This window comes from Pinus tabuliformis, chromosome Q (genome assembly GCF_031772625.1).
Source record: "Pinus tabuliformis cultivar Carrire ecotype Pingquan chromosome Q, CPIR1, whole genome shotgun sequence".
Lineage (NCBI taxonomy): Eukaryota > Viridiplantae > Streptophyta > Pinopsida > Pinales > Pinaceae > Pinus > Pinus tabuliformis.
The window spans coordinates 305485370-305498102 of NC_142296.1; the positions used below are offsets into that span (position 1 = coordinate 305485370).

At 41.8% G+C, this 12733-nt stretch overlaps 1 protein-coding gene across 3 annotated transcripts in view; it reads right to left on the bottom strand.

Annotated features, from left to right (window-relative positions):
* Positions 1-12733, bottom strand: part of LOC149219421 (uncharacterized) — a 290102-nt gene that overhangs the window by 42242 nt on the left and 235127 nt on the right. For 2 of the 3 annotated variants that reach the window (XM_089384365.1, XM_089384364.1), the window contains one exon: positions 6834-7037. In XM_089384365.1, coding sequence (XP_089240491.1) covers positions 6834-7037 — 204 coding nt within the window. Of the gene's footprint in view, positions 1-6833; positions 7038-12733 lie in introns of those variants that run through there. The other variant, XR_016249234.1, reaches the window with a different exon arrangement.

Consider the following 12733-nt stretch of genomic DNA (forward strand, 5'->3'; position numbering starts at 1 on the left):
CTGATCACTTTGATACTTACAGAGGATGTGCGATGGACAAGTTTGTCAAATCCCCTTTTCCCAGCAGTGACAGCAGAGTGACTAGGATACTTGATTTGATTCATTCCGATGTGAGCAGTCGGATGTCTCATGTTTCCTTGAGTGGAAATGAGTACTATGTTTTATTCATTGATGATCACTCCAGAAGGACCTGGATTTATTTCTTGAAGACCAAGAGTGAGGTCTTCAAGCAGTTTCAGGAGTTCAGAGCTCTTGTGGAGACACAAACAGGTCGAAAGATCAAGTCCCTGAAGTCAGACAATGGAGGAGAGTACACCCTTGGAGAGTTTGTTGACTATTGTGCGAACGCAGGCATTGGGAGGGAGTTCAGCGTTCCTTACAACCCCCAGCAAAACGGGGTTGCGGAGAGGAAGAACAGATCCATTGTAGGGGCTGCCAAAGCCATGTTACATGATCAGGGGTTGCCATTGTTCTTGTGGGAAGAGGCCTGCAACACAGTTGTTTATTTGCAGAACAGGAGTCTGCATCATGGCTTGGGGCACATGACTCCGGAGGAGGATTTTTCTGGGAAGAAGCCTGATATTGGTCATCTTCATATCTTTGGATGCATTACATACTCCTACATACCCAAGGAGAAGAGGACCAAACTAGAGCCCACCGCAGAGAAGGGTATCTTTGTGGGCTACAGTGAGACCTCAAAGGCCTTTCGGATTTACATTCCTGCACAGAGGAAAGTTGTTGTCAGGCGGGATGTGAAGTTCGAGAAGGACAGGGCCTTTAGGAGGTCACGGGAGTTAGATTATCTGGATCAGCCAGACCCTCAGCAGCAGTTGAGTTAGTCGCAGGGATCCAGTGGGCAGGGATCAAGAGGATACGGAGGTACATCTATGAGGATGTCAGGTCTGTCAGTGAGCAGTGGCTCGCCGAGCCAGAGGGGTGGTGCTCCGGGCAGCATGCAGAGCAGTTCACTAGGGAGTCCACTGATGGACAGTTCACACGGTACCTCAGCTTCTACAGGTTCAAGTGCAGATAGGAGGACAGCAGATAGACAGTCAGGAGTTCAGGCTCCTGATGATGATGAGGAGGAGGAGTTTCATTCTCCACTGGGAGAAGTGCGCTCAAGGAAGAGGAAGCCCAAGTGGCTTCAGGACACATTGAGAGATGCCACATCTGTTGCTGAGCCTAAGAGGTCGGTCAGAGAGAGTAGACCACCAAAGAGGTTTTGTAGCTATATGGCAATGGTTACCAGCATCCTTGACTCTGAGCCTTCTAGCTATGAGGAGGCAGCTAGCCAGCAGGTCTGGAGAGAGGCCATGCAGGAGGAGTATTCTTCTATCATGAAGAATGATGTTTGGGAGGTGGTGCCGAGGCCTGAGGGCAAATCCGTGGTTACTTCCAGATGGCTTTACAAGCTAAAGCATGCTGCAGATTGCAGCATTGAGAAATTCAAAGCGAGGTTTGTGGCTAGAGGGTTCTCCCAGGTAGAGGGAGTTGATTATGAGGAGACCTTCGCTCCCGTGGCTCGATATACTTCGATCCGCTCCATTATATCAATAGCAGCAGAGATGGTTTGGAAGATCCACCAGATGGATGTGAATGCATTTCTCAATGGCTTCATACAGGAGGAGGTGTACATTGAGCAGCCATAGGGCTTTGAGGTGCATGGGAAGGAGTCCCATGTGTGCAGACTGAAGAAGGCCCTTTATGGCCTGAAGCAAGCTCCCAGAGCTTGGTACTCCAGGATAGATACATACTTGCAGGGGATGGGTTTCACAAAGAGTGAGGCAGATCCGAACCTTTACTTTATTGTGATAGGTGAGGAGCCTCTCATTCTGGTGCTGTATGTGGATGACTTGGTCATTACAGGTGCAGAGAGACTCATAGAGCACTGCAAGAGAGATCTTGCGGCGGAGTTTGAGATGAAGGACATCGGCTTGATGCATTACTTTTTGGGTTTGGAGGTGTGGCAGGAGGAGGGGCATTTCTTCCTGGGGCAGGGGAAGTATATTGTGGACATCCTTGGCAGATTCCACATGGAGGATTGTAAACCCATGTCAACACCGATGATTACCAACTGGAAGAAGCTTCATGCTTCGGATTCCGAGTTGGTGGATCCCACATTGTACAAGCAGCTGATTGGTTCCTTGATGTATTTGGTCAACACTAGACCAGATATTTGTTTTGCAGTCAACATGATGAGTCAGTTTATGTGTGAGCCCAGGAAGGTTCACTGGGTAGCTGCAAAACACATTTTGCGGTACTTGCAGGGGACAGTGGATTATGGTCTGGACTATAGGCAGGGGGATGGAGTGAGATTGGCAGGTTATACTGATTCTGATTAGGCAGGTTGTGCTTATGATAGGAAAAGCACTTCAGGGTGTTGTTTTGGGTTGGGTTCGCAGTAGTGTCATGGTTCAGCCAGAAGCAGCAGTCAGTAGCATTGAGTTCAGCAGAAGCAGAGTATATGGCAGCCAGTCTAGCTAGTTGTGAGGCCATCTGGCTTCGCAAGATGTTGTTTGGCTTATTTGGTCAGCCATTGAGACCTTTAGTGATCTACTGTGATAATCAGAGTTACATTAAACTCACGGAGAATCCAGTATTTCATGACAGGTCAAAGCAGATCGGGATCAAATATCATTTCATCAGAGACTATGTTCAAAAGGGCGCTGTGAAGCTTGAGTATATTCCCACTGATGAGCAAGTTGCAGATATTCTTACCAAAGCCTTACCACGGGGCAAGCATGACTACTTCAGAGACAAGATGGGTGTGGTGAGGAACACCTTCCTCGGTAAGAGGGAGTGTTGAAATTTGGTACCGGAGAACAGGTGGTTCCCTTACGCTTTGATCTTTGGCCTAGGGAAAAGTGTCCAAAAGAATTTAATTTTTCTCCTAAAGTGACTTTATAATTTTTATAGAGTCAAATCTAATTTAAAAGTGACTTTAAGTGATAAGGTAGTAAAGTCTAATTTTAAAGTGACTTTAATAAAGTCAATGTAAAATTAGAAAGCAAAAGTGACTTTGGAAATAAATGACTAAGTGGGTCTTTATTAAAGTGGGGTGAATTAAAAAATAGAAAGTGAGATTTAAATGAGCATTTAATCTCAGCTCTAGATCTCAATCTATTTCAGCCATTGGATTTAGGGATTACCCAAAAGTCACTTAGGGTTAGATTAAGGAGGAAAAGGTCATTCATTCTTTCATGAACAGATTGGGAGAAGGAGAGCAAGAGAGATTTCTGGACAGGGAGGAGAAGGAGGCAGCAGCTTGGCACACATTCCAAGGCAGCATTCCAGCAAGTCCATACAGTTGAGTTAGCATACAGTGAAAGGCAGATTTTTGGGCACGATTTTCAAGGAGGTCGTACAACAGTTTGCACAGAAATCGAGGAGCAGAAATCTGAGTTTGCTAGCACGATTTTCAAGGAGGCCATACAACAGATTTTCAAGGAGGCCGTACAGCAATTTTCGGCACAGAAATCGAGGAAATCGTACAGCAGAATTTCTGGCAGCTTGCACGATTTTCTAGGCAGGTCGTACAGCAGAATTTAAGGCTGAAAATTGGCACAGAAATCAAGGAGGACGTACAGCATTTATTGTTCAAATTTTGTTGTTTGCAAGTTTTTCCAGTTGGCTGAGGCACAGAAAACGAGATAAGTTGTAAAAGTTTACTTGCCGATTTTTTGCTGAATATTTCTCACTGTAAAAAGCATTTTTCATAAATAAGGAGGAGCTCTCGAAGTGGTTTTCCCCAAGAGTTGTAGGGGATTTTTCCAGGGTCACCTTGACCAAAAATCACTGTGTTTAAATGTGTTGAATGGCTGTTTATATGTGCTGATTTTTATATTTCTGCATTTTCTAGCATTCTGTAAAATTTCCAGAATTTGTGTTTTCAGCAAAATTTATTTTTCAGTTGTTAAATGTATGGATATGGAAAAGGGCATTTAACTATTTTGGAGAAATAAGGTGAAACTGAAAACCGGGGTGGGAAATGAGAGATTTTTACATCTTCAAACTTCTAAAACCCTTTCCCGACCTCTGGAACTGAAACTCGGCTTCTCTCTAGCTAGATCGAACTGCCCTCTAGAGGCTTCTGCGTCAGCCTCACTGTGGTACTTCTACCTCTCTGTAAGTGCACTCACTGGATCTAGAAAACTTCCTCCAGCGTCACTGTCCCTGCCCGTCACTTGTTGCTTCAATTTATGGCTTTTTGGCAACTGTTGTTGCTCTTTGGAAATCAATCTGCCAAGGAAATCGAACTTCTGGTGTGTTCTCCAAGTGCCCATCGACTTCTTCTTATAATCGATTATTGGATCACCAATGGCCAAGATTAAAACTTAATCAATGGCTAGGATCATATAGGAATCTATCCGTGTGAGTTTCTAGATGATTCACACCTTGACTTACTCAAATCTAATTAATTAGCCATATTCCCTAAGTTTAGACTCAGGAAATATTTAAAAATTGGAAAATCAGCTAATAATCTAATTAAGTCATCTCTAGGTGGAATTTCCATAAACGATTTCTGGGTTTTGGAGATCTCATGTATTCTAGTCTCCTCGCCAAATTCCATGGCTAAAACACATCCGATGCTACAAAAACTAACACAGACTTCTGTCGTAGGTTCGACCAATGTTGACTAGGCACTTTCACCAACAATTTGACTGTGATTTTTGGGTAAAAATTTCGGTTTTGGAGAGCAGCATCTTGCTGGCACAAACACTGAGGTATTCTAAGCACATTGACCGAGGTTGACCGCAAACTTGAAGTGCAGAATTTGACCAAGTCTGACCGCTGATTTTCGGACTGTTTTGGGCTGACTTTGACCACTTTAGAAGGTCGAGTTTGACTTGGTTTGACCAAGTTGCTTTGTGGATAATTTGCTGCTGATATACCACTGTTGACTTTTGGGTTAGGGCAGAATTTTAACTATTGTTGGCTACAGATTTGACAGGGCTATTTCCACTATGATTTGGCAAGTCAATTTCGACTTTTGTACTCTCTCTCTCTCTCTGCTGAACATTTGAAATAATAATAAGAAGAACTGATCAAAGAGTTTTCCCCATCTTGGGGTTTTTCCTTGGCATCTACCATATCTGGTGTTCTCTTGTCTTGGGTTGTCTTCTGCATTTTTATTGTTCATGTTCTATCTACAATTATTGTCAATGTGATTAATGGTTAATGTGATTGCTATTGGAATCTAAATTGGAAATTGTCATTGGGCTGCTAAAAGGACATTGAAGTAACTGTGCTAAGCATAGAATATACCATTGTTAACTAAAATTAACAAATATTGTGTAGGATTAGATATGGGTGAATACACAACACAATAATAAAACATTATTAGAGAGAATAATAAATGTCACATATATTAATGATGTTACAAAAAGAAATCCATGGGACCCTAAGGTAAGCTCCCCATGTACCACTCCCTCCCTCAAATTATTCAACCCTCATCACATCATTAGAGAGCACCCTAAGTTGGTTGTGATGGTTTAATGCTCTAACCCCGGCATTAACATTTTAACATTAATATGGTCACATGTCACTAACATATTACGTGACACAATTATATTTTTATATTATAGTCTCACACAATTACAACCTTTGGAATAAACAAAATGCAATGAATATGAATAGGATTAATGATTATCACTTAAAACAACTTTTAGGGTTATGTATAGGTCAGTATATGTTTTATACGTTATGATCACTTGTAAAAACCATAGGCAATGAGGATTGTGCATACGACAATCCTAATGGGTTCAGGGTGAGGCTAGATCTCCTTTGGCATTAGTAGTAGTTTTGATTGTTCATAAGATTGACTCAGCATGTGGTGATGATATGATCACTAGCAAAGAAAATAAAAGAGGTGTTGCAAATTCTTCGTCACAAGATGGTTCAAGCTCACCCTAAGGAACTCTTTGATACGAATTTTGAGGTCTGCTACAACAGAATAAGTTGTGCCAACAAATTTAATAAATCTTTACAAGAAGGCATTTTCTTTTTAATCTTGTGTTTATAATGGTACTTTATGTTATAACTTTTGAATGAGTTTCATAATGCCTCATGTTTTTAGTCACCTTGAAAGGGAGAAGACTTGTGGAGCTACATATAGGAGTGACTGTAATAAGAGCAAAGATCATTACACTATCATGTTTTATGACATGACAAATGAGTAAAGGGAGGAGGAATACCGTGCAGTTGGTATGTTAATGCCTTTACCCAATCTTGGAAATATATGCTCAAGAGTCAAAACTTTCAATCTACCTTGTGACATCACTGTGCAGGAGAATGATATATAGTAATAAGATTTTGCTAATGGTGGATGGATGAACCAAACCGGGCAAGTTAGATGGATACAGCTGACTCTTTAAGTTGTTGGAATGTTCTGTAAAATTTGGATACACAAGTATAATGAATAATTAAGATATTCATTTTATAATTCATCTTGGAAAACACTTTATCTGTAGCATTGGTTGCAAGGTTGGAGGAGAAGGTTGAACAGAAAAATACCACCATGTTTACCTATGGGTAATCTCTTCCAAGTGTATGCATTAGCTTCAATGTTCAATGATGATTAAAACGAGGCAAATTCCTGTCCTGTAACACTAGTTAACTAATAAAGTTTATTTTCTCTTAACCAAAGCCTTTGTTCAGTAATTAATTTCTTTTTAAGCGTGATAACCTAGGACTAACAAAAACCAACCATTTATGCCATGAAGTTGCCTAATAGATCTGAAAAAACCTGTTTAGCCATGATGCCACTAAAAAGCTTTGAAAAATATAAAAGCCATAATAATATGGGTAAGGAAACAGGTTAAAGGAATGGATACCTCCCAATATATTTGCCGACAATCTGAGCATTGCCAGAATTCTAAATTGCGATCTAATAGAAACTCAGGAATTACTTGTTCTGATGTTGTAGCAGCTACAGCTTCATTTGTTGTCAGTGATTTTTCAATGAATCTTCCGTTGCACTTAATACACCTAGACATAAGTTGGTATTCACATATCTTGAGATTAAACATCTTAATGACCTGCATCCAAAATCAAGTAAAACACAACATTGAATTAGACTCCATCATTATGAAGCACATGCATATACAACATATCCCAAAAATAAGCGTTGCCTTTTGCTGCAGCCTATAGAAGTTTTTTCCAGACTAAGAGAGTTACAACTAACACTGCACTGCCCGACTGTGTTCACTTTATTTCTCTACATTTGAACTCCGCTAGAGGACAGAATAGTATCAGTGTAAAGCAATAAACTTGAATCTCTCCTTTTATAATCTGAAAGATAAGAAAAGGAAAAACCCCATCGTACACATTAAAAGTTAAAAAGGCATGACCCATTAACCAGATAATAATTGGAACATGTACTATGTTTGGTTTTCATATGACATTAAGGCTTCAACGCCAATCTGTGTGGTCTTACTATAGAAGCATTGTGTTAGTATTTACATTAAAAAAATAATGTCATTGCCAACTATCTTTCAAAATTTCGATCCATATATTGTAGGTCAAGAGTATTGATTGGAATTTGTACAACAATGGAAGTATTGTTCAGGGCAGAAAAGCACGAAGTACAGCATAGGCCAAAAAGTTAGTATCACAATGTAAGATCCAATGTATTAGCTTGATTCCTTGTTATAATCTAAGCACTTCAAGTTAGCTGTCTTCTTGTTTAGTCACAAACATCTCATTAGGCATTTAGTTATTTCTTTGGGGACTCATGAGTCACATGCCAAATAGTCTAATACCAATTGATTGTGTTACACCTGACATAGCATGCAGATTTGATTCAGTTGGAGACCCGGCCCAAGCAGGTTTGGTTTGGAGGATATTGGTTGTGTTACCCCTCATGTATCATAAGGATTTGATCCAGTTGAAGACCCTCTGCAAGCAGATTGCGTTTGTAGGATGTTGGCTATGGAGCCAATATCTTACTTTTGGGATGCATACTTGCTCATAGATAGTCACCTTTTGAGACATTTTCATTTGATATATGGAGACTTACAAATTACAAGTAGTAATGAGGGTCTCACATACAAAGCCTATACATTTGTTGATCCCTAGCACATTCTTGGAAAGGGATACCCATCAACTACGTGTTTCCCGACTATTATTAGTTATTTGTTTCTCCTTGATGTAGTGCATTGATTGCCTAGCATGTTTGGAAGTGTTCCTAACGTTGACAGCATACTAATCGTATTTTCTTTACCATTTGATTGATGGTCCCTTGAAGAAGTGTGCCCTCACTAGGGAACATTTCTTTAGGGAACAAGTCTTGGGATCTTGGATTATTTGGATGGACTAAGGAAAAGCATCGCTTGAGGGGCATTGCACTTAGCACACTCTCCTAGAGCACCCACCTTATAACAGCTATATATCTAGACTAATTCATTGGATGTGAGGCATTGGGTGAGAGATGTCCACTTGTGCACATGGTTTTAGGGCACCACCCTTGTTTCATCATCCTTTGGTGATTAGAGTGGGTCACACCACATGCATTGGCACACTTTCTTAGAGCACCCTAACCACCTTTACTAGCTTTGGAATGTCTTGAGTATTTTGAAGCAGTTGACTCCTCGTTTTAAGGTAGCACACCCTTGATTATTACTTCTTGGAACATTTATTGGTGAGACCATAACTACCCCTCCACATATCTCAAGGGTGTTCTATTTTGAGGATTATTTTTATTGTTTAGTGACCTTAGATAGAAGGGAAGTAACAACTATCAATGGCACACTTCTCAAGGGCAAAGCTTTCATGCACTATTTTATATTATTTATCTAATGTACCTAAGGTATATTACAACTAAGGTTATAATACAGTAATTAGTATATAATAAATAGCAATCATGTAATAGTAATCATAGAACAAATTACTATGTAATCATTAATGTGTAATAATGATAAGTCATGCCCTTTTCCAAAGACACGACCTATCACAATCCACGTATTTATACACATCTATTGTACTCGGTGAATCATCAATTTCATATGTATTCATATAATCAATAATTGTTATTTAATATGGATAATGGGATTACTTTATGCATTCATGATGTTCTTGTAAAAATTTCTGTTTTCCCACCCCGGTTTTCAGTTTCTCCTTATTTCTCCCATGTAGTTAAATGCCCATTCCCATAACCATACATTTAACAGACTGAAAAAAATAAATATTGCTGAAAACACAAATTCTGGAAATTTTTCAGAATGCTGGAAATTGCAGAATTAAAAATCAGCAATTAAAAACAGCCATTAAAACACATTAAAACACTGATATTTTTGGTCAACTTGACCCTGGAAAAACCCCCTACAACTCTTGGGGAAAACCAGTTTGAGAGCTCTTCTTTATTTCTGAAATTTGTCTTTTTACAGTGAGAATTATTCAGCAAAAATCAGCAAGCAAATTTACAACTTATCTCCTTTCCCGTGCCTCACAGCAATCTGGAAATTACAGCAAACAGGACAGCAATAAATGCTGTACGACCTCCGTTTTGTGTGCAGAAAAATCAGCAAACTGCTCCTCGATTTTTGTGCAAAAATCTGCCTTTCACTATGTGCTGAATCAGCTGTACAAATCTGCTCAACTGCTGCCTTGGAATGTGTGCCAAGCTGCTGTCTCCTTCTCCTCCCTGCTCAGAAATCTCTCTTGCTCTCCTTCTCCCAATCTGCTCATGAAAGAATGAATGACCTTTTCCTCCTTTTCCTCCTTTAATATAACTCCAAGTGACTTTTGGGTGATCCAAGTGACTTTTGGGTGATCTCTAAATCCAATGGCTGAAATAGATTTAGATCAATGGTTGAGATTAAATGCTCATTTAAATCTCACTTTCTATTTTTTAATTCACCCCACTTTAATAAAGACCCACTTAGTCATTTATTTCCAAAGTCACTTTTCCTTTCTAATTTTTCATTGACTTTATAAAAGTCACTTTAAAATTAGACTTAATAACTTTATCACTTAAAGTCACTTTTAAATTAGATTTAACTTTATAAAATTATAAAGTCACTTTAGGAGAAAAATTAAATTCTTTTGGACACTTTTCCCTTGGCCAAAGATCAAAGCCTAAGGGAACCACCTGTCCTCCGGTACCAAATTTCAACACTCCCTCTTACCGAGGAAGGTGTTCCTCACCACACTCATCTTGTCACTGAAGTAGACATGCTTGCCCCGTGGTAAGGCTTTGGTAAGGATATCTGCAACCTGCTCATCAGTGGAAATATACTCAAGCTTCACAGCTCCCTTCTGAACATAGTCTCTGATGAAATGATATCTGATCCCGATATGCTTTGACCTGTCATGAAATACTGGATTCTCCGTGAGTTTAATGCAACTCTGATTATCACAGTAAATCACTGAAGGTCTCAACGGCTGACCAAATAAGCCAAACAACATCTTGCGAAGCCAGATAGCCTCACAACTAGCTAGACTGGCTGCCATATACTCTGCTTCCGCTGAACTCAGTGCTACTGACTGCTGCTTCCGGCTGAACCATGACACTACTGCTGAACCCAACCCAAAACAACACCCTGAAGTGCTCTTCCTATCAGAAGCACAACCTGCCCAATCAGAATCAGTGTATCCTGCCAATCTCACTCCATCTCCCTGCCTGTAGTCCAGACCATAATCCACTGTCCCCTGCAAGTACCGCAAAATGTGTTTTGCAGCCACCCAGTGAACCTTCCTAGGCTCACACATAAACTGACTCATCGTGTTGACTGCAAAACAGATATCTGGTCTAGTGTTGACCAAATACATCAAGGAACCAATCAGCTGCCTGTACAATGTGGGATCCACCAACTCGGAATCCGAAGCATGAAGCTTCTTCCAGTTGGTGATCATCGGTGTCGACATGGGTCTACAATCCTCCATGTGGAATCTGCTAAGGATGTCCACAATATACTTCCCCTGCCCCAGGAAGAAATGCCCCTCCTCCTGCCACACCTCCAAACCCAAAAAGTAATGCATCAAGCCGATGTCCTTCATCTCAAACTCCGCCGCAAGATCTCTCTTGCAGTGCTCTATGAGTCTCTCTGCACCTGTAATGATCAAGTCATCCACATACAGCACCAGAATGAGAGGCTCCTCACCAATCACAATAAAGTAAAGGTTCGGATCTGCCTCACTCTTTGTGAAACCCATCCCCTGCAAGTATGCATCTATCCTGGAGTACCAAGCTCTGGGAGCTTGCTTCAGGCCATAAAGGGCCTTCTTCAATCTGCACACATGGGACTCCTTCCCATGCACCTCAAAGCCCTGTGGCTGCTCAATGTACACCTCCTCCTGTATGAAGCCATTGAGAAATGCGGTCTTCACATCCATCTGGTGGATCTTCCAACCCATCTCTGCTGCTATCGATATAATGGAGCGGATCGAAGTATATCGAGCCACGGGAGCGAAGGTCTCCTCATAATCAACTCCCTCTACCTGGGAGAACCCTCTAGCCACAAACCTCGCTTTGAATTTCTCAATGCTGCCATCTGCAGCATGCTTTACCTTGTAAAGCCATCTGGAAGTAACCACGGATTTGCCCTCAAGCCTCGGCACCACCTCCCAAACATCATTCTTCATGATAGAAGAATACTCCTCCTGCATGGCCTCTCTCCAGACCTGCTGGCTAGCTGCCTCCTCATAGCTAGAAGGCTCAGAGTCAAGGATGCTGGTAACCATCGCCATATAACTACAAAACCTCTCAGGTGGTCTACTCTCTCTGACCGGCCTCTTCGGCTCAGCAACAGATGTGGCATCTCTCAAGGTGTCCTGAAGCCACTTGGGCTTCCTCTTCCCTGAGCGCACTTCTTCCACCGGAGAATGAAACTCCTCCTCCTCATCATCATCAGTAGCCTGAACTCCTGACTGTCTGTCTGCTGTCCTCCTGCCTGCACCTGAACCTGTAGAAGCTGAGGTACCGTGTGAACTGTCCATCAGTGGACTCCCTAGTGAACTGCTCTGCATGCTGCCCGGAGCACCACCCCTCTGGCTCGATGAGCCACTGCTCACTGATGGACCTGACATCCTCATAGATGTACCTCCGGATCCTCCTGATCCCTGCCCACTGGATCCTTGCGACTGACTCAACTGCTGCTGAGGGTCTGGCTGATACAGATACTCTAACTCCCGTGACCTCCTAAAGGCCCTGTCCTCCTCGAACTTCACATCCCGTCTGACAACAACTCTCCTCTGTGCAGGAATGTAAATCCGAAAGGCCTTTGAGGTCTCACTGTAGCCCACAAAGATACCCTTCTCTGCGGTGGGCTCTAGTTTGGTCCTCTTCTCTTTGGGTATATAGGAGTATGTAATGCATCCAAAGATGTGAAGATGACCAATATCAGGCTTCTTCCCAGAGAAAGCCTCCTCCGGAGTCATGTGCCCCAAAGCACGATGCGGACTCCTGTTCTGCAAGTAAACAGCTGTGTTGCAGGCCTCTGCCCACAAGAACAATGGCAACCCTTGATCATGTATCATGGCTTTGGCAGCCTCTATGATGGATCTGTTCTTCCTCTCCGCAACCCCGTTCTGCTGGGGGTTGTAAGGAACAGTGAACTCCCTCCTAATGCCTGCCTCCGCACAATAGTCAACAAACTCTCCAAGGGTGTACTCTCCTCCATTGTCCGACCTCAAGGACTTGATCTTTCGACCTGTCTGAGTCTCCACAAGAGCTCTGAACTCCTGAAACCGCTTGAAGACCTCACTCTTGGTCTTCAAAAAATAAATCCAGGTCCTC